The sequence below is a fragment of the Aricia agestis genome, chromosome 6, assembly GCF_905147365.1.
Source record: "Aricia agestis chromosome 6, ilAriAges1.1, whole genome shotgun sequence".
In the NCBI taxonomy this organism is placed as follows: domain Eukaryota; kingdom Metazoa; phylum Arthropoda; class Insecta; order Lepidoptera; family Lycaenidae; genus Aricia; species Aricia agestis.
In genome coordinates, this window is record NC_056411.1 from 2618839 (window position 1) to 2638806 (window position 19968).

Sequence of the window (19968 nt, forward strand, 5' to 3'; positions counted from 1 at the left end):
CAGCTAGTGTTAATACAATAAATGTATATTAATTTACCATTTTCTTTCACTTACCTACCTATGTATGATCGACGAAGTCTGAGCTGAACCGTTTGAAAATTGCTTAGCAGCATCTTAGAAGCAAGAGTATTAATTACGTAATTTAACTAAGTCCGCAGTTATTGCGATCAATTTGCGATATACTACATGACCAAAGTTCGCTTATCGCTGAGGAACCATATATTATTCCGGGACAAAAAGTATCCTATGTCCTTTCCAGGAACTCAAAGTATCTCCACACCAAATTTTAGCAAAATCGGTTCAGCGGTTTAGGTGTGAAGAGGTAACAGACAGAAAGACAAACAGACAAACTTTTGCATTTAAAATATTAGCATGGAAGTATGGATTTTCGGTATCCAACTACAAAAGCAAAGATTTGAACTTTGATCGAGCACTCTGTCAATATTGTAGTACTTACCTGAGAATATTTTTTAAAATTTTTAAAATAAAATTTTGGCGTAATTTTTACTATTTTTTTTAAATTAGTAAAAATTACGCCAAAAAAAATCACAGGGGTCGTGACTTATGACACAGCCATACTACGCATTAATTAATGCAAATGAATGAATTAATTAAATAGGTAGAAGTCAGCAAAATACATTTGGTATCTACTTAATTAATTTGTATAAATACAATAAAATAAGTGAGTAATTTAGGAAAAACTACGAGCCTTTAAATGTTTATAGAGTAAGAGCCAGCGACAGTCAGATTTTTGTCATTTTGTTTTATGATTAAAACGACCATGACAAACCATAGAATTTGGGTCAGGGTTACTTCAAGAGGTACTAATGCAATGAAGATTGAAGAGAAACCTGATGGTAAACCGAACCTTCGTTATAATAAAAAGATCAATTTTTTATCTTATTTTCTTCGGGATAACTGTAGGAATTTTTCACCTTTAGGCTGGCCGCATACACACTAGCCTAAGCTTTAAGGCTGGCCGAATTTCCAAAATAAATAGTGCACTAAAGGGCCACAGCGGCCAGGTTGCGGCGGCCATCGCGATAGATACCTGAGTATGAAATCGCTAGATACCCCTAGCCTAATGTAAAATAGTTAAGTTTTACCTTAGGTTAGAGGTGTCTGACAAATAGGAGTTGGTCAAAAGTATCCGGCGATAGATGACGAGATTTATCGGACATGTATCTACAGAAGAACTTTCAGCTATTATAAAATGACGTAGGTCTGGCTGTCGCTGGCTCCTTGGCTATTATGGTTTTCTTCAATTTTCGTCTAGGTACTTTAATCTAAGAAGTCTATGCAAGTTGCAAATCACAATATTTCCTTTACTTAATTAAATATTTAATGAGGCACATTAGCATACTCTAAACATTAAAATACTTAAAGATATAAACCCTTTAAAATATCATTATCATTACCTCATAATTTTCAATTTCAAAGCAACAATAATTATTTCATAAATACCTTAATTATAATTAACTATTTCCATTGACTTCGCAACATATCATTTTATTATTCATTTTTACTTTGGGCTTAAGGGGGCGACTAACCCTAAAGTGTCGATTTTATAATTCATTTTTATACTTGAAAATAAGACCTGAATTGTTTCATTTTCTAAAACTAGATACTACAAAGCAAAAACACGATATCTTAAAATGTTCTTGATAGAAAAAAATCACAAAGATGCATCTAATTTTTACGAATTTTTCATTTACTGCCATAGCCGTGCATTGAACTAAGTTAATATTTTAACACATTGTGTAAAATTCTATCATTGAGAGATCGACCTAGCGGATTTTTAAAATATTGTTGAGTTATCGAGTTATTGCGAAAAAACTAATTTGGCGATGTATTCGCGTCGTTCTTTTTCACCTTGCATAATATGAAAGACGTGAGTGTGAAGAGAGAAGGACGATGTTTGATTTTTGGGGTTAGTCGCCCTCTTAAGTAATTACTAATTTCTATTCATGCACGAAATAATTAATAATTTATGCATAAATTTATTCTATTGTTAATAATTATATTTTCATTTTTTAGGGTTCCGTACCCAAAGGGTAAGTAAGAACGGGACCCTATTATTGAGACTTCGATGTCTGTCCGTCTGTCCGACTGTCTCCAGGCGGTAACTCAAGAACGGTAATAGATTCTGTCTACTCTGGTAATAGCTACAGTGTTGGAATTTGCACAGTTTATGTATTTCTTTTGCCGCTATAACAACAAATACTAAAAACAAAATAAATTAAATATTGGGGGGGCTCCATTACAACAAACGTGATTTTTCAAACATTTATTGCTCGGTACCAATGATGGCAACGGGTAGGCACTTGAAAATTAATGTACCTACACAAACTATTCAGCTATATTTATTCTTTAATAATTAATAATAAAATTAAAATTAAATGAATAATTAAGGGGGGCTCCCATACAGAAAACACATTTTTTTACTATTTTTGCTCTATAATGGTACGGAACCCTTCGTGTGCTAGTCCAACTCGCACTTGGCTGATTTTTTATTATTATTAATATTATAATTCTGTATGATAGAGTGAATTTCAACGCATATTTATATATATTGTCAAATACTTTATGCAATTTTATTAGCGCGTCTTAATTTTATTGATATTTTATTTACGAAAACTCATATTTAAACTGTGAACGGAAACAAGGTTTTCATAAGGTGACGTTGAAGCATTGAAGCTGCTAAAACAGTAGAAAATTCTACTATTTACTAAAACATTTCAAGACATTACTTACTGGTGAGTAGAATTAGAACTTTACCTCCCTTTATAACTGACTTATAAATTAAGTGCTTGTTCAGACACAGCGGGAACCACGCGTTTTCCGTGTAGAAACCGAACGGTTAAGAGCGAGATGTAAAATTTTGCTGTGTTTTCTATTAAGTATTACGATCCCGGAAGACGATTGACTTAAATGAAATTGAGATTTATTTAATCAATGTATATTTATCTGATATTTGCCTAACGCAGGCGCGGTCGCAGCCTGAAATTTTGGGGGGGTCACTCACTAGTCACTACACTAATATATATTTTTTTATCTGCGCCCTCGGACGGTTCGGGGTTGACAGCTGTCTAAGGTCGGACGCAGTGGCGGTTAAATTAAAGGCCTGACGGAAAAAACGATTCGCTTATTTTTGACTCGAGAGTTTTATTTTTCGAAATTATGAATCTTTCTGGGATTTTCAACAAATATCTGTTACACTTATTGACTAACTATCATTCAATAACTTGCACTACTACGATCACACACTTCATAAAATGTCTAAATGAAATATTAGTACTTATTGTATTTAATTTTTAAGTAATCATCAAAAACAATTTTGGGACTTACGACCTTTACTTCCGTGCTATAAATGCTATAATGCGGGAACCGCGGTTGAATACGTATCATTCTCTCAGTAGCTTTTCATAATTTATCTATCTACCAAATAAATAGCTTACACTTACTCTCCGCACCCCCTTTGCAGCAAGGAGCTCAATTGTTTTGGTCTCGGCGCCGCCGGCGTCGAAAAGACTCCGCGCGCCTCTCTTATAATTTTATATGTAGTTTTCATATAATTGAAGTAAATTATATGTTTATAAATAAAACTAGGTCGTCGTTGACGGATAACATCGAGTGTTTTTGCTAGATGAAGAAAAAATTGGAATTAGGGTAAAATAATTCCAATCACTTTTTCTGTTCACACAAGATAAGCTACTTTGGGTCATCGCATTTTATAACTAAGTTTTTACTAAAATACGTTTAATTTTCTGGGTGAACTGATTACTTTTAAAAAGAGTTATAATTAAATTTATGAAATAATACATAATAATGAATGAAAGGTGTTTTGTTTCCCAAATTCACCTACGACGTCTTTTAGGTTACGCGCGACCATTGCCGTTGCAAAATAGTGTACGCCCGCTTGAAGGTTAATTCAGAAACTGAGCTGATTTGATTTTTTCAGAAAATGAAGCAAATAATTCTCCTAAGCATCATCGCGTTATGCTCAGCGTACACCGACATTAACGACAATGAGGACGTCAACGCGGTGGTCAACAACCCGACCGAGTTGAAGAAGCACATCGCCTGCTACCTCGACAAGGGCCCGTGTACTCAAGACACGCTGTTGTATAAGAGTAAGTGCAGCTCTGTATTTATGTATAGGCAGTATTATAGGCCATGGCCTTTGGGCGGCAGCCGCCTATGGCGTCCTCTGGAGGTCGGCAGCGTGCTAGGATGGCGGCAGAGTTCGTACATAGGGGCGGAATTTTTTCCGCCCCTATGTACCCTACTATTGTTAAAATGCCCTGCTGTATGAGTGTAACACTCATAAAAGTGGGATTAATAGATCGCTAACAAAACTTAAGGGGTATTTGCCAATAACATTTCGCAGTCTGATTGCAATAATGAATAAACCAATAACGACTCGTTTGATCACTGATCTGCGACGGCCCAATTTCACCAACGTCTGTTAGTGTTTACAGCTTGTTAAAATATCATGTCTTCTCTTCCATTCATATGAAAAGCGAAATAGGTAACACTAAATAGAGCATTAACTTTAACAATCGTTGGTGAAATTGGGTCACTCCCCTTCAACTTAAACTGAAACGAGAAGAGTTAGTGTCACATACGCATTTAGAGCATTTCAACAACCACATTTTCCAGTCTAGGATAGTTGCTAGACTGGAAAACGTGCGTAAATATGTGTATTATTATATGGCTAGTTTTATTGCTTTGACAATAGCAGAGGGCAAAGAAAAATCCTATAGGGTTATCGAAACGTTGAAGAATACCAGTTTATGTCAAATATTGTATGAGAGGCTAATATAAGAGCTCAGAAAAAAACAAAATGGCGAAAGGCCTCTGCACATAGAAGGCCTTGCGCCAGTTTGTTTTTTTTTTCTTCTTCAGCTGACTTTAATCTGTGACTCATTAACAGCTCACTTACGGGAGGTAGTGGACGACGCTTGCCGGGAGTGCAACGACGCAGAGAGACACCTGGTTAGGGTCTTCCTCAAGGGCCTGAAGGAACACTTCCCTAGCGACTACAATGATTATCTGAAGAAGTACGATCCTGAAGGCATACACGTGCCTAAACTACTCGCCAGCGTGGGCAAGTTTTAAAGACAACCAACGGATGGACCAACATTTATTTTGCGTTTACACGAACATTGTTTTACGAATTTTTGGGGACACTTAAAAGTAACAAATCATGGTATGTTTAATAAAATAAGGATGCTAATAATAACTTTTATTATAAAAATATAATGATAATATTACAAAATGTTGTTTTTTATATTATGTAGGTATAAAAACATTCGTAAAAACGTAGGTAAAAACAATTTTAATCGGAATACTAATTGTCAAAGTCAAAACCGTGAATCCAGGCTAAAAATCAGACTACCCGCAAATGTTTTTACAAAAATTTGAACTGAATATAATAATAATGTGGATTCCAATCTAAACGACATTATTAAAATATAAATCTGCGTAAGATAAAAGTTAATCTATGTCTATTTTTGACTACTACTATTTTGATCAATTAATTTATTCTAGTAATTTTTTGACTGAAAAAGTAACAAACATACAAAATTTAATACAAAAATACTAACAAAGAGAAATCATACATGTACCTAATATATAATTCGTCCATGATTAAACACTAATGTGATATGAAGTAATAGATAGGGTAACAAGGTACGTAAGTATATGACCATCTAAACTTTACAATCAGTTTCATGTAGATAATTGCAGTAGAGGTGCTTCTGGTCCCAGTAAGTATATTTGGGGCAGTGCATGAGAATTGGGGAGATGCCTCCTGAGCGGTCGTACACGCACATGTAGTAGGTCGAGCAGTCAGCCGGATTCCGTGTTGGTCCGAGCTTGCTGCAGATACCTGAAGAATATGGTTGGACTTATAACTTATTTACTTTCAGAGATGACCAAGTGAAGGCAACATTTCAAAAATTATAGTCTAGTATACTCCACTCGGGCAAATTGTCGCTAGCGGTCATTGACTCCCTGTCAAAAACTTGTCATTTTCCATGTAAACCGCGATTGACAATGAAGTGTCAGATATTGTTTATCGTGGTTTTATATGGAAAATGACAAGGTTTTTGACAGGGAGTCAATGACCGCTAGCGACAAGTTAGCCCGAGTGGAGTATAGCTAGATAGTGAAAATTTTTATTGAAACTACAAATACAAACGTTAAAGGTATTCGTCTTTGATTGCCAGTGATCGCAATGATTTTATATTGGACAACTGCGAAATCGTAATGGCAATGATAGGCCATTCTAATATTCCATCATAGCAAAGCAGGTAGAAGATATTAAGAAAAAAATTGCAATAGCACATTATTTGGCGGAATTGCATCTTTTGTAGCGAACGACTTCAAATTTCTATTCAAATTCATACCTGAGATAGAAGCAGTGGTTGAAACTGTACTGGATGGCTTATTCGTCGTAGAAGTTGAACTGGCAACCGTTGGCTTAGCAGTAGAAGGAGCAACCGTTGGCTTCGTAGTCGGTATTTGGTTTGCCATCACTCGGTTGATGGTGTTCAGTAGAGGGAACTTCTCCCCGCAGATGCCGTGGAAGTCATCAGTCTCTATGCTCCATAACATGACACCGCCTATGCCACGGCTGATAGCATATTCGACCTTCTTGGCCATGGAGTCCACATCGTCGTATGACACCCAGTCGTTGCCAAGGACGGCGTAAGGTACCTTGGCTTTGGGGTCGTAGCGAACGTCCCACGACTGGGTTTGTAACATGTCGCAGAACTGGAAGAAAGCAGTCTTTGTTATTACGAGTAGTGTTAGTGCCAGACAGGAGACATAATACGGTAGAAGGTGCTAGATCAGTGGTCTCCAACTATTTTTTCAAAGGAGCCACAAACATAGTTTGGTCTTGGTGTGCGGGCCGCAACAAAAAATTGTAGGGTTAAAAATATTGTTCTTCAAAATTAATGATTTAAAAGTGAAACAAATTTCACGACTTTCACGACGACTTTACATTATTTTGTCGGTGGGCGTGAATTTCAAAATGGTTTAACATCACGCGGGCCACAGCTGATACGAGTCCCGGCGAGCCGCATGCGGCCCGTGGATCGTGGGTTGGGGATAGCTGTACTAGATCATAGATGATGGGCCCTACTAGACAAGTGGCAAGTGACTATCGTAAACGCCAACAAAATGTATGCGATTTGACATAAGTCATCGCTTCGCTAGCGAATACTAATGTCAAATCCCCATTTTGTTAGCGTTTACGATAATCGCTTGCCACTTGTCTGAATTGAGATAAGTTTACACAGATCATATTAGGCCGTGATCTCACCAAACTGACTGTGAGCTGCCGAATGTGAGCGAACGTTACGCAGTTTATTGTATTTCTATACATATTCACTTTTTCCTTCAGACCTAACCGACAATACGCTAGGCGTAGGCGCGGACATTCGATACCGTATAAATTACGTTGACACTGGGGCTCACAGTGAGTTTGCTCACATTCGGCGGCTCACAGTCGGTTTGGTGTGAACACGGCCTTATAGTGCTGATCCAGGGCATTCAATAATGTATAGCCACAAACCATGTCTAATCACAAACTCAGATTGACAATGATATTTCTAGTTTAAGGGCTCGTATTTGCCAATCATGCATACTCGGATAAAATTGGACACTAGCCAGCAGGTTATGTAGATAACCTTCAGACTAGCGTTGTCTTACCTCGTTATACCCAATAATGCCCGCTTCCTGCGTGAAGGGCCCCGCGATGCCGGCGCCAGCAGACGGAGCGCCTACAGAACTCTGCGAAGCGTCGGCCAACTTGAACGTGTGTCCATAGAACGGTACGCCCATCAGCAACTTCTCAGGTGGACAGCCTAAAGAACATAGTAATTTACTACTTGTCTATTCTAACGCCGCCATAATCTATACTAATATTATAAAGCGGAAGAGTTTGTTTGTTTGAACGCGCTAATCTCAGGAACTACTGGTCCGATTTGAAAAATTCTTTCAGTGTTAGATAGCCCATTTATCGAGGAAGGCTATAGGCTATATTTTATCACGCTAAGACTAATAGGAGCGAAGAAATAGAGGAAAATGTGGAAAAATCTATACTAATATTATAAAGCGGAAGAGTTTGTTTGTTTGAACGCGCTAATCTCAGGAACTACTGGTCCGATTTAAAAAAATTCAGTGTTACATAGCCCATTTATCGAGGAAGGCTATAGGCTATATTTTATTACGCTATAACTAATAGGAGCGAAGAAATAGAGGAAAATGTGGAAAAAACGGGGGGAAATTATTTGAAAGGGCTTATTTGAACGCGCTAATCTCAGGAACTACTGGTCCGATTTGAAAAATTATTTCAGTGCTAGATAGCCCATTTATTGAGGAAGGCTATAGGTTATATTTTATCACGCCAATATTAGTACGAGCTAAAAAATAGAGAAAAGAGTGGAAAAAACGAGGGAAATTATTTGAAAGAGCTTATTGAACGCGCTAATCTCAAGAACTACTGGTCTGATTTGAAAAATTCTTTCAGTGTTAGATAGCTTATTTATCGAGAAAGGTTATAGACTTTATTTTATCACGCTAAGACTAATAGGAGCGAAGAAATAGAGGAAAATGTGGAAAAAACGGGGAGAAATTATTTGAAAGGGCTTATTTGAACGCGCTACTCTCAGGAACTACTGGTCCGATTTGAAAAATTATTTCAGTGTTAGATAGCCCATTTATCGAAGAAGGCTATAGGCTATATTTTATCACGCTAAGACTAGCATGATTGAAGAAATAGAGGAAAATGTGGAAAAAACGGGGAAATATTATATGAAATTGCTTATTATCTTAAGAACTACTGGAGCAATTTTTATGTTATTTGGCAAACATGAAGAATAGACCACGTGAAGGGTATTTTTTGCGGAAAAATGTACGGTTGCGTGAAATTCCTAAATTACGCGGGTGAAGCCGCGCGGAACAACTAAATATTATAAGGAAGGTCAATTCTGTATATTGAATATTTTTGTACAAAAATACTTGGGACGTGGTCTACTATGCTAACGCGGACGAAGTCGCGGGCAACAGCTAGTAATATTATATTAAGGGCCTGTTTCACCACTTCCTGATAAGGCTATCCACCAATTAACTTGACAGATCAAGTATGGAGAATCTGTCAAAAAAGTTGTGAATAGCCTATTAGGCATTTTATCAGAAAGCGGTGAAACAGGCCCTTAGTAAAATGTCAAGCATGAAAAGTAACCTTTTTTTGGAATATACTACTGGCCACGGTACACTAGTGTGCCGTGGCACACCCTTTACGGAACACTGCCCTAGCCCTAGGGGTTGGCCTGGACCTATTTGGTAATTACCGGGATTTACATTACCTTGACTCAACCAGTAGTCCAGGGACACATCAGCGGAGTTGACGTCTTCCCTCGCCTCATTTTCCTGACCCTCTCCCCGATGCAGCGGCGAGTTATGGAGCACCACGGCTTCCCAGGGACCGTACATGTCATACGTCATCACGTTAATGAAGTCCAAGTACCTTCAATGTTTTTAAATTGAGAGCATTGATTTCTGTGTCGATATACCTACGTTGGAAACTGGTGATTCTACTACTATTGTGTCCAATTGTCTGTCTATTTAATACAAGATCACCCTTCCTTCTTTCAAACTGCGATTGGCGAGAGATACCATGGGCCCACTTTTATTAAAATGTCCATCTGATGCGCGATATGGAATTTCTTGACAGAAAATCAGGTAATCAGCCTCTCTCAACTAAATTTAAAAATGATTTAACATTCGCCAGAAATACACAATTAATATTTTATAAAACGTACTTGGAAATGCTTGGAATATCATAGGACAGCGACGCGGTGGCGCTAGTAGGTGACACGGCTGCAGATAGCAACAGGCCATATTTGTCGAACTGTACCCTCAGTTCCTAAAAAAAGTTAAGTATTAATTTAAAATTGTATTTTTTTTATCAAGCTAAAACTTAAAATCCAAACATTCCGAAACAAAGAGTATGTAATATTATGTACCTTGATCAACGTGGTAAAGTTATCTACATCAGCATCACCGTGGGTGGTGTCTCGTCGCGCGGGATATTCCCAGTCCAGGTCAAAGCCGTCGAAGCCGTATGTCAGCACCATGTTCAGGGCGCTCTTCACGAAGTTCGCACGCAAACTCGCGTCAGCGGCCATCTTGGAAAAGTTTGAAATAAGAATGTTAGATAAAAAACCGGCCAAGTGCGAGTTAAACTCGCGCACGAAGGGTTTTGTACTTCAATCGAGCAAAAATAGGCTGAAAATTGTATTTTTTTTGTATGGGGGGCTCCCCTTAATTATTTAATTTATTTAAATTTTATTATAGATTATTAAAGTACAAATATAACTGAGTATTATGAATATAACTGAGTATATTTCAAGTGCCTATGTGTTGCAGTCACGTTTGCTGTATGGGAGCCCCCGTTAAATATTAATTTTATTTTGTTTTTAGTATTTGTTGTTATAGCGGCAACAGATATACACAATCTGTGAAAATTTCAAAAGTCTAGCTATAGCGGTTCTTGAGTTACAGCCTGGATACACACAGACAGACAGATGGACAGACGGACAGACATTGCAGTCTTAGTAATAGGGTTCCGTTTGTACCCTTTGGGTACCGAACCCTAAAAAAATGCTATTCAATTTACATTCAATACAGTCGATCAAATTACAAAATGTTAGACGGATTTTGATTAAAAAAAACTTACAGTTGAATATTTCGATGATCCCTCGTTCCATCCTCCGACAGCAAGTAAGGTTTTTAGTTTTGGATTTATCTTTTTCAGAGCATTAAAGTTCCTGAAAGCATCTGAAAAAACATAATTTCATCAAAGGCAACAAATTGAGTAAGTTGTGTTTCTTCTAAGTATATAGTGTGTAACAAAAATAAGTGATAATACTTTAGGGTGTGTACATGTTCCTTGTGGAGAGTTCACTGTGAAAGTAGCAGTGCTGAAAGACGAAAAAAAAATTTTCACTTTTGTATGGGGAAAGGCCCGAGCGTCACGAGCCCCATACAAAAGTGAAAAAAAAATTTGGTCTTTCAGCGCTGCCAGTTTCACAGTAACTCGGAACAAGGAACACGTACACACCCTAAAGTATTATCACTAATTTTTGTTACACCCTGTATATACAGGGTGTAACAAAAACAAGTGATAATACTTTAGGGTGTGTACGTGTTCCTTGTAGAGAGTTCACTGTGAAAGTAGCAGCGCTGAAAGACCAAATTTTTTTTTCACTTTTGTATGGGGAAACTCGTGGCGCTCGGGCCCTTGCCCATACAAAAGTGAAAAAAAATGTTCGTCTTTCAGAGCTGCTACTTTCACAGTGAACTCTCTACAAGGAACATGTACACACCCTAAAGTATTATCACTAGTTTTTGTTACACCCTGTATATATATATATATATATATATATATATATATATATATATATATATATATATATATATATATATATATATATATATATATATATATATATATATATTTATTTATTTATTTATTTATACTTTTGCACAATGTTAGTACATAGGCGGACTTAATGCCAGATGGCATTCTCTACCAGTCAACCTTTAGGTGTTCAGAAACAAAATTGTGTAGGTGCCAAAAGTGCGAAAAGATGTAAGTGAAGAAAATAAACAAAATGCAATCTAAATTTAGGATCATAAGTAAGCATTTCACTTAGTGATATGAAACTACTCTAAAGATACCATAAAAATATGCCTAATTTAATACAAATTTCTTACTACATATATTTATATAAAAACATCATCATGCTATATAATATTATATACTTAATTTAAAAATACTAGTACCTACATATATAAATAATGTATATTTAATATACCTACATATATAATAATGTATATACATACATAATATATACTTACATATATACTTATATTATATATATTAATAGAATAATAATAATAAATTATAAAATAAAAAGTGTAATTAAAACAAATATTTAATACTTTCGTGCCAATTGCGTCAAATAGAATTCACGAACCTTGCGTTTAAAAGTGTCCCTGGTTTTGGTTAGCCTGATTTCTCGAGGAAGAGCATTCCAGAGTATTATAGCCTGTACGTTGAAAGCCGAGTGGATGATGTCTGATCTATGGGAAGGGCAAGAAAGGAGTGCATTGTTAGAGGATCGAAGGGATTTGTCATGGGTACTGGAACGGTATTGGAAAAGGGGGGTTAGATATTTAGGAGCATTGGGGTGATGCAACAGGGAGTACAGCATACACAAGGCCCTAGTAGAACGGCGCTGTCGTATTGGTAGCCAGTGTAGTTTAGATCGAAAGGTGGAAACATGATCGAATTTACGTAAATTAAAAATAAATCTTAAACAGTTGTTGAGTAGGCGATCAAGTTTATTAAGTTGGTCAGCATTTAGGTCGAAATAGCACACATCACCGTAATCGATGATGGGAAAGATAAGTGACTGAACGAGCATTAACTTGACTGAAGAAGGAAGGAAGTTTTTTAACCGATACAGGGATCGCAGGATGCCAGTGACTTTGCGAGAGACGTGTGAGATTTGTGGCTGCCAAGTAAGAGTCGAATCAATGTGTAATCCAAGGTCCTTAACGTTCGAACAATATGGAATGACAGAGCCGTTATAGATGACTGGTGGAAGAGCACCTTGATCAATCTTGCTTAAATTCCTGGCACTACCTATTAAAATGGCTTGGCATTTTGCTGGGTTAACTGTCAGGCCAAAGTTACTACACCAATGTCTTATAGCATCGAGATCTTGATTTATTATATCGATAGCAGATGGTAGGTATTCGATTTCGGCTTGACTGTATATTTGCAAATCATCAGCAAACAGATGATACGCACTGCGAAGTATTTTGGTGATGAGATTTATAAAAATCGAGAAGAGAAGTGGAGAAAGAATACCGCCTTGAGGGACGCCCGTTTCAAGATCTAGCCAATCGGAGAATGACTTATCTGTGCGTACAGACTGCCGACGTCCCCGTAGATAGGAAGAAATCCATGCTAGTGCTACAGACGAAATCTTTAGGCATGAAAGGGCTGCCAAAAGAATGTCGTGATCGATATTATTAAACGCATTTGAGAAATCTATTAACACGAGGACTGTAATCTTAGAGTTCTCAAAGCCCGCTCTTATATCGCCTGTCACCTTTAACAGTGCTGAGATTGTGCTGTGTCCAGGTCTGAAACCGGATTGATGTGGTGAAAGTAAATCGTTTTGGTAGACAAACCTGGACAACTGTTTGTGAACGCAGGCTTCGAGAACTTTAGATAAATAGGGAAGGATGGATATGGGACGAAAGTGTGTAGGGTGAGTGGGATTGGGAACCTTCGGAAGCGGGAGGACGTGAGCTTTGCGCCACAAGGAAGGGAATTCACAAGTTTCAAGGGAAAAATTAATAATGTGGGTGATCGTAGGTAATATTTGGGTTTGGATAGAGGTAATCATGCGTCGACTAATGTCGTCACAACCCGTAGCTTTAGACACTAGAGAATTAATTGTCTTGTTGATTTCGTCCGTAGTAACAGGAGAAAACTGGAGTGGCACAAGATTAGGACTAGGTAAGCTGTTTAAGTACCATAATGACCGAAATTTAGCATTATCATCCAGAACATTAGTATTGGAAAAATGGAGATTTATATCATCAGGACTGATGTTGCTAGGTAGTTCAAGATCCTTTGACTTACCCACACCGATTGTTTCAAGAAATTTCCAAATATTAGATGGGGATGAAGAAGCAACGTTTTCGAGAATATGGCGGCGTTTGGCATTGCGTATCATCTGATTGCAACGATTTCTAGCCAATTTAAAGTTATTCCAATTAGCCTCACAACGATCACGTCTAAATTTCGCGTAGGCACGATCCCTGCACCTCATTACCGTTCTAATTTCAGCAGTAAGCCAATGTGCTGGTTTGTGTTTTAGTTTGACTTTTTTAAGCGGTGCGTGAATATCAAAAAGGTTATTTAAAATATTATTAAAAATGTCAACTTTGTCGTCGATGGTTGAAGCGTTAAGTAGTGGCTCCCAATTAATGTTAGCTGCGTCATGTCTAAGCTTACTCAAATCCATGTTTTTAAAGCAACGTTTAGATATTATTTTAGGACGAGATTTAGGTGGTTTTAAAGTGTAGGAAATATAAATAAGGTCATGGTGAGAAAAACCAGGAGCGGGGAATTGGCCATGGGATTGGATCGGGGCGGAATTAGATGTAAGAATTAAATCCAGCCAGGTGTCACTACCATTGATGTTGTGGTGTGTGGGAGAGAGCGGTAAAAAATGGAGATTAGCTGATTCGACTATTTGTGTAAGCTTAGATGTACGTAAGGAGGATTGATCTAATAGATCGGTGTTAAAGTCACCCATGACGATGTGATGTGCATATTCCGAACTCAAAACTTCCAATACAGGCTCAAGTTGTAAGAAATAATTCGAACAAGGAGGACAATAGACTACACCAAGAGCTATTTTAGTGCCTTTGATGCCGATTTCAAGGAAAAGGTATTCTGCAGCAGCAGAGCATACGGAAGGGGAGGAGGCAATTATTTTAAAGGGGAAATCACTACGGAGATAGATGGCAACACCACCGCCTCGCCGATCAATCCGATCGTTGCGTATCAGAACGTAACCAGGCAATGCATATGATGTGGAGAGAAGATGCGGCTTAAACCAGGTCTCTGAAATCAGGACAGCGTGTACATTTTTACCAGAGAACGCTTCAGTCAAGTCACTGAAATGACTTGGAATACTTTGCGCATTAATGTGACAAATGTTAATAACGCTGTTCTTTTGGTAGCTAAACTTATGACTTATAATATCACCTAATGTAATAACAGAGTTATCGTCATCAGAGGAAGTAAAACTTGATTCATTGGCAGTAAAATAAGATTCAGTATCAGACATGTACACTTAAGATAAGAATAATAAATATAATAAAATAGATAATATTATTAATATGAATATTATAGTGTAAAAAATAATAATTAAATAAAGAAAATTAAAATAAAATTAAAATAAAAAAAAAAATACAAATTTTGTGAATCTGTACCACCCGCCAACCGACTAAGAAATAAAATTACATAGGTAGCAATTAACTCAACAGACAAAATAGTTAAACATATTGATATGAAATTATTTTCTAATAAACAATTAATTATAACATTATTAGTACTTGTTACATTATGGTTGAGTTATCCAATCAAAGCAGAAGAAGAAGTTGACTTATGTCAATTTGACATAAATTGTCATTTGACAAGTGACATTATAGTAATAAGACTGGGTTGCACCAGAGGCGTGGGTGAAGTTAAAGTTAAATATGGCGTCCAAACACCCTCTCATACGACATCTGTCAATTTTTCCGGTTATAGTTAAGGTTAAAGTTAAAGTTCAGTCTCTCACTCAGTCTTAGTTGTCTAGTTTGTACAATTTTTACCAAAACAAAGTAAATTTCTTAGTTAAATCAGCAAACAAGTGTTGAAAATACCCTTTAACATATTAAATTATAAAACTAAAAACATCGTGAAAATGTACGACTACGTAATATACAAACAATTACACACTGTGACAAATAAGTCAGAGACATATGTAAACAAAATAACCTGGGAGACATGCAGTGCTACTTATTCTTTTGAAATAGAGGATGTTCCAGGAGTTACTTTAGGGTATTTCGACATCAGAGGCTGCAACTCCTCCATGCACATCACCTTATGTCGCTTCCCATCATTAGTCTTGATGACCACTACACCTTCCTGTGTCCAGCATGTCCTCAAGCCGAAATGAAACCTTGCCTTGCCAAACAGTGCTTGCCGTGGCTTAGTTAGAAACTCCTTAAGCGATGTAGAAGTGCCCTTTAGCTTGGTTTTAGCTCTCCATACCGCACTCTTATTTACAAGGGAAGTAAACTTAACGAGAATAGGCCGGGTTTTCGTAGGATCCTTGTTACCGAGACGATGGCAAGCTTTAAATGAATTAGTTGTCACATCATTTACTCCCAGCTTACTGTGAATGATGTTTAGTACAAGTGCTGAACAATTTTCACCATCATGTTCGGGGACACCGGAGAAAATGAGTGTTTTCCTGCGCGACCTGCACTCCATCGTGTCAATAGCACTTAAGCATTCAGATATCTGCTTGCGAAGAAGACTGAGCATAGCATAAGTCAAGTCCCTAAATGTGCGAAATTCCTCAGCTACTTTAGCGACTGTGTCTTTGGCAGAACCGCACTGGAGCTGGGCCTGAAGTTCTTCCATTTTTCTCGTCACTAGTTCCTCTAGGCTTTGCTGTGCCTTAGTGATTTCGCTTAGTTGTGACATTATAAAATTAAAAGAAAACTTGATTTACTTGTGAGAGATGAATCAGCTGGTGGGTGGTGTCTTGATTAAGTTATTGTGCTTCACATAAAGTTCCACAAATGTTTATTGGCCACAAAACCGTATGTATTAAACACAATTATACTCAAAAATAATCAAAATTTTAGGCTTAACTATTTAATAAGGATAATTAGTCCTCAAAAACGTATACAATATATATATATATATATATAATTAGCTATATAGTTAGCTATAGTATATATATAGTTACTATTATAGCTAACTATAAGTATATATAAAGTTACTATTTATTTATATTATATTTTTTTGTGTTTTACTATATTTTTAGTGTTTAAATATTTTGTAGTAAATTTTTACGCAGGAATCTAGATAATTACTATTTTAAGCTGTAAAATAACTCAAACATTTTAAATATTTATTTTCGTGTGTGAAAATGATTTTGGATACGTACGAGTATGTATGAGAATTTTGATTGTACCCGGCCTCTTAACGAAGATTCACCGGCACTCCTAAGCGATTTTCATCGGTAATGCGCGAGGCAAACATTTCTTACTTTTACCGCTGGGCAGGTCCACATAGGGGTCGAGCGATATGACCTCTCCCTGATCATTGATGCCCACGAAGGAGTATATGACGTGAGTGCAGAGATGCGGGTCGATGTCCGTCACGTCGAACTGGCCCAGCCCCGATCTATACGTGGCCCATGTCCCGTGGTAGCAGACCACTTTCTCTGGAACACAACACACAGTAAGCCGGGATCAGATAATGTGTACCATCGAAGAAATTGATTCATGTGGCGGGCCTTCGTCATTTGGTCGGATTATGTCAGTTAAAAGCATAAAGTTAATATACCTAGCGAAATAGAGAAACAAAGGCCTGAGCAAGAGAGATGTCACTATACCAAGTAACAGTGCGTGGTAAAAAGAGACGTGTGATACATGACAGCAGCACTCTTTTTTTGATGTCCAGTCGGCACGTGCCGCACGTTGACAATTTAATCTCATAGAAATCATGTTCAATCATGCTTGTGTAAGTGTATACGTACACATATTTTTACACACGGATTAAACCAATTTTGGTTTCGTTTGACAGCTCGAGATTGTTGCTCTATTCCGCTAGGTATATTAACTTTATGATCGTGATGTCGTCTAGGTTTGACATAAGTCGACCAAATTACGTAGGTCCGCCATCTACCTATGAACCAACTTCTCTTTTTTTTTTTCTATGGACGCTTCACACCACGTCAGTCTGGCCCCGTGGTAAGTACCTGAAGGACTTGTGTTACGGGTACCAGACAACGGAAATATATATAATACTTTATACTATACATATATTTAAGATTTTTATATTATGATACACATATTATAGCGTCGATATATTATTTATTTAATTCATTTTATATTATTAATATATATTTAGAGTATTAATACTTTAAATATTAAAATAATATTAATATACGTCATAAGTACCTATTTATATATTTATAAAATACTGCGTGTTGTCTGTCAATCGCCTGACAACTATGGAATCCACAGAAAACCAGGGATTGCGGTGCCTATACACCGTGATCACAACCTGAGTGGAATCCTTTTCGACAATCTTTTCGCATCGCACAGTTACATCAGGGTACCTTATAATAGGGTAATTATAAGTCTTTTATGTTGTTATTATTTTTTTGTCTTTTTTTCTTTTTTTAGTTCCCTGCTTTTTTTATTTCTTTTTTTTGTACCTTGTATCTGTGTAACATGTGTATTTAAGTGTAGTGTGATGTGAATGTTTGTTGAATAAATGTTTATTATTATTATATTTAATACACATCCATGACCCAGGAAAAAAACTTTTTGTTCCGTCGGCGGGATTCGAACCCGCGACCCCCGGCTATAGCTACCAACAGCCCACCAACTGAGCCACAGAGGTCGTCAAATCTCTGATAGTATATTATTTGCCCGATTCGTTCACCGTATCCGTATTGCCGACACGTATCATGTTCGATGCGGACGGGTAGTGATACGACATTTGAGATACGGCTCGTCCCATGTCGAGGCGGGTTTTTGTCCGATCATGAAAGGACTACTATGAAGATCGAGGCATCCACAACTCGATACGGGGCTTATCACACACTGATACGGATACGATGATCGGATCGGGAAAATAAGGCCCGCCTTTAAGTAACAAGACTCGCGTATACGGGTGGGCCGATCAACCCGGCCCAATGCCGTATTTATATTTTTTATATTATGTCTGCCGCCCAATGTGCGAAATCTGTAGGGCCTCTATGGACGCTGCCACCCCCCTAGGACGCTGCAGCCCCTATCCGTGACCTATAACGGCCTATTTAGGAAACCAAGGCTGATCCGGCCGGACTGAATTTGACTTGTCCCTGCGGACAAGATCCATTTCTGTGGGTCAGATGCAATATTTTGGATGCATCCGCGTAGCAGGTAGCTACGACGTAGCGATTCGTAGCATCACGTTTCTGAAATGTGAAACCCGCCTATTTTATTCAATACGTAGGCTGTATTCAATAAAATAGGCGCCATCGTAGTACAATACATTAAACAAGAAAATATATTTTGTCATAAGCCATATTAATCCTTTTTTAGGGTTGAGTGAACAAAACGAGAGCCTTCTTCACAATCACCAAATGAGACAAAATTTTTAAATTTTAATAAATATGAAACAATTGATTTAGAAGTTTTTGGTTACATGCTATAGATTTTGCTATTTATTTAAGCTGAACTGTAGAAATAAAAAATCTATAGAAACGTAAGCTATTGGTCAATTTAGCGATTGTAAAAAACCATAAGTGACGAACACAGTACATGTACTTATAAGGGAAGACATAAATTGTAAAACTACGTACTCTAATTTTAATCTAGCTTTACTACAGTTAGTTTTAGTTAAGATTTAAATTAGCATCTTACTCTCACTAGCAGCGGCGAAACTGAGCACCGTCACCAAGACAGCCGCGTACAACAACATTTTGCGGCCAGCGATTGACTGCAGGAAATAGCCTAGCCTATACCTAGCCTTATCGCTCTATTAGTAAGATTAGATATATTTATATGGATGTTCTTTAATCTTATAATAAATAAACTATATCTGAAGTATTATTTATGTTAATCGCTTTCGGTAAATACGTGATTTGTTTTTCTGGAGCGATCTCAGATAGGCTTATAGGTATGTGATCGCACCGTTAAATCCTGCTAAAAATAAATGTATCGTTTTTTTTTCGTTCGGTTAATAGTTATATAATTTAAGAGCGACATCCTCCTTTTTTGTTCGTCTTATCAAAATGAAGCTTCTCACGAAAAATTTACTTCATATTTCATACTAATACCTGTACTACGAGTATATTAGGAATTTTAACGAAAAGTTCCTTTATACTTCTCCAAATATATATTTTTAGTTGATCGACTACTACTCAACAACTTATGAAGTCTTCTTAGTCGTTATTACTTTTAAATTCAGCATATTTCCGACTCCCGTGATTTTTTTCACATTTCCAGAAGCAAACGTGTAGCTAGTAGAAGGGGGCGACACTGCAGGACTCTAATGATTTTTTCCACTTTAAAACTTCATATTTC

At 37.2% G+C, this 19968-nt stretch overlaps 2 protein-coding genes across 2 annotated transcripts; one reads left to right on the top strand and one right to left on the bottom strand.

The window, feature by feature from the left end:
* The first annotated feature begins 3954 nt into the window (after nucleotides 1-3954).
* Nucleotides 3955-5156, top strand: LOC121727583 (allergen Tha p 1-like). The gene is made up of 2 exons (XM_042115491.1): nucleotides 3955-4133; nucleotides 4937-5156. The coding sequence occupies exons 1-2, from the start codon at nucleotides 3965-3967 to the stop codon at nucleotides 5119-5121; spliced, it is 354 nt and encodes a 117-aa protein (XP_041971425.1). The 5' UTR covers nucleotides 3955-3964; the 3' UTR covers nucleotides 5122-5156.
* Nucleotides 5157-5342: 186 nt separating this feature from the next.
* On the bottom strand, nucleotides 5343-19405 carry LOC121727581 (chitinase-3-like protein 1). The gene is made up of 9 exons (XM_042115487.1): nucleotides 19306-19405; nucleotides 16935-17111; nucleotides 10754-10854; nucleotides 10041-10202; nucleotides 9837-9940; nucleotides 9381-9541; nucleotides 7723-7877; nucleotides 6414-6780; nucleotides 5343-5893 (listed from the first exon to the last, which is right to left on the bottom strand). Exons 1-9 carry the CDS (start codon nucleotides 19361-19363, stop codon nucleotides 5715-5717), a joined length of 1464 nt encoding a protein of 487 aa, XP_041971421.1. The 5' UTR covers nucleotides 19364-19405; the 3' UTR covers nucleotides 5343-5714.
* Between the last annotated feature and the right edge of the window lie 563 nt (nucleotides 19406-19968).

What these genes read in the sequence shown, in the direction of transcription:
- LOC121727581 (XM_042115487.1), bottom strand. Translation starts at nt 19,363, where the DNA reads ATGTTGTTGTACGCGGCTGTCTTGGTGACGGTGCTCAGTTTCGCCGCT. An exon ending in GATATTCCAAGCATTTCCAA is followed by an intron (nt 9,542 to 9,836) that starts GTACGTTTTATA and finishes AAAACATTGAAG; the next exon opens with GTACTTGGACTTCATTAACG. An exon ending in GCATTATTGGGTATAACGAG is followed by an intron (nt 6,781 to 7,722) that starts GTAAGACAACGC and finishes GCTTTCTTCCAG; the next exon opens with TTCTGCGACATGTTACAAAC.
- LOC121727583 (XM_042115491.1), top strand. Translation starts at nt 3,965, where the DNA reads ATGAAGCAAATAATTCTCCTAAGCATCATCGCGTTATGCTCAGCGTAC. An exon ending in AGACACGCTGTTGTATAAGA is followed by an intron (nt 4,134 to 4,936) that starts GTAAGTGCAGCT and finishes ACTCATTAACAG; the next exon opens with CTCACTTACGGGAGGTAGTG.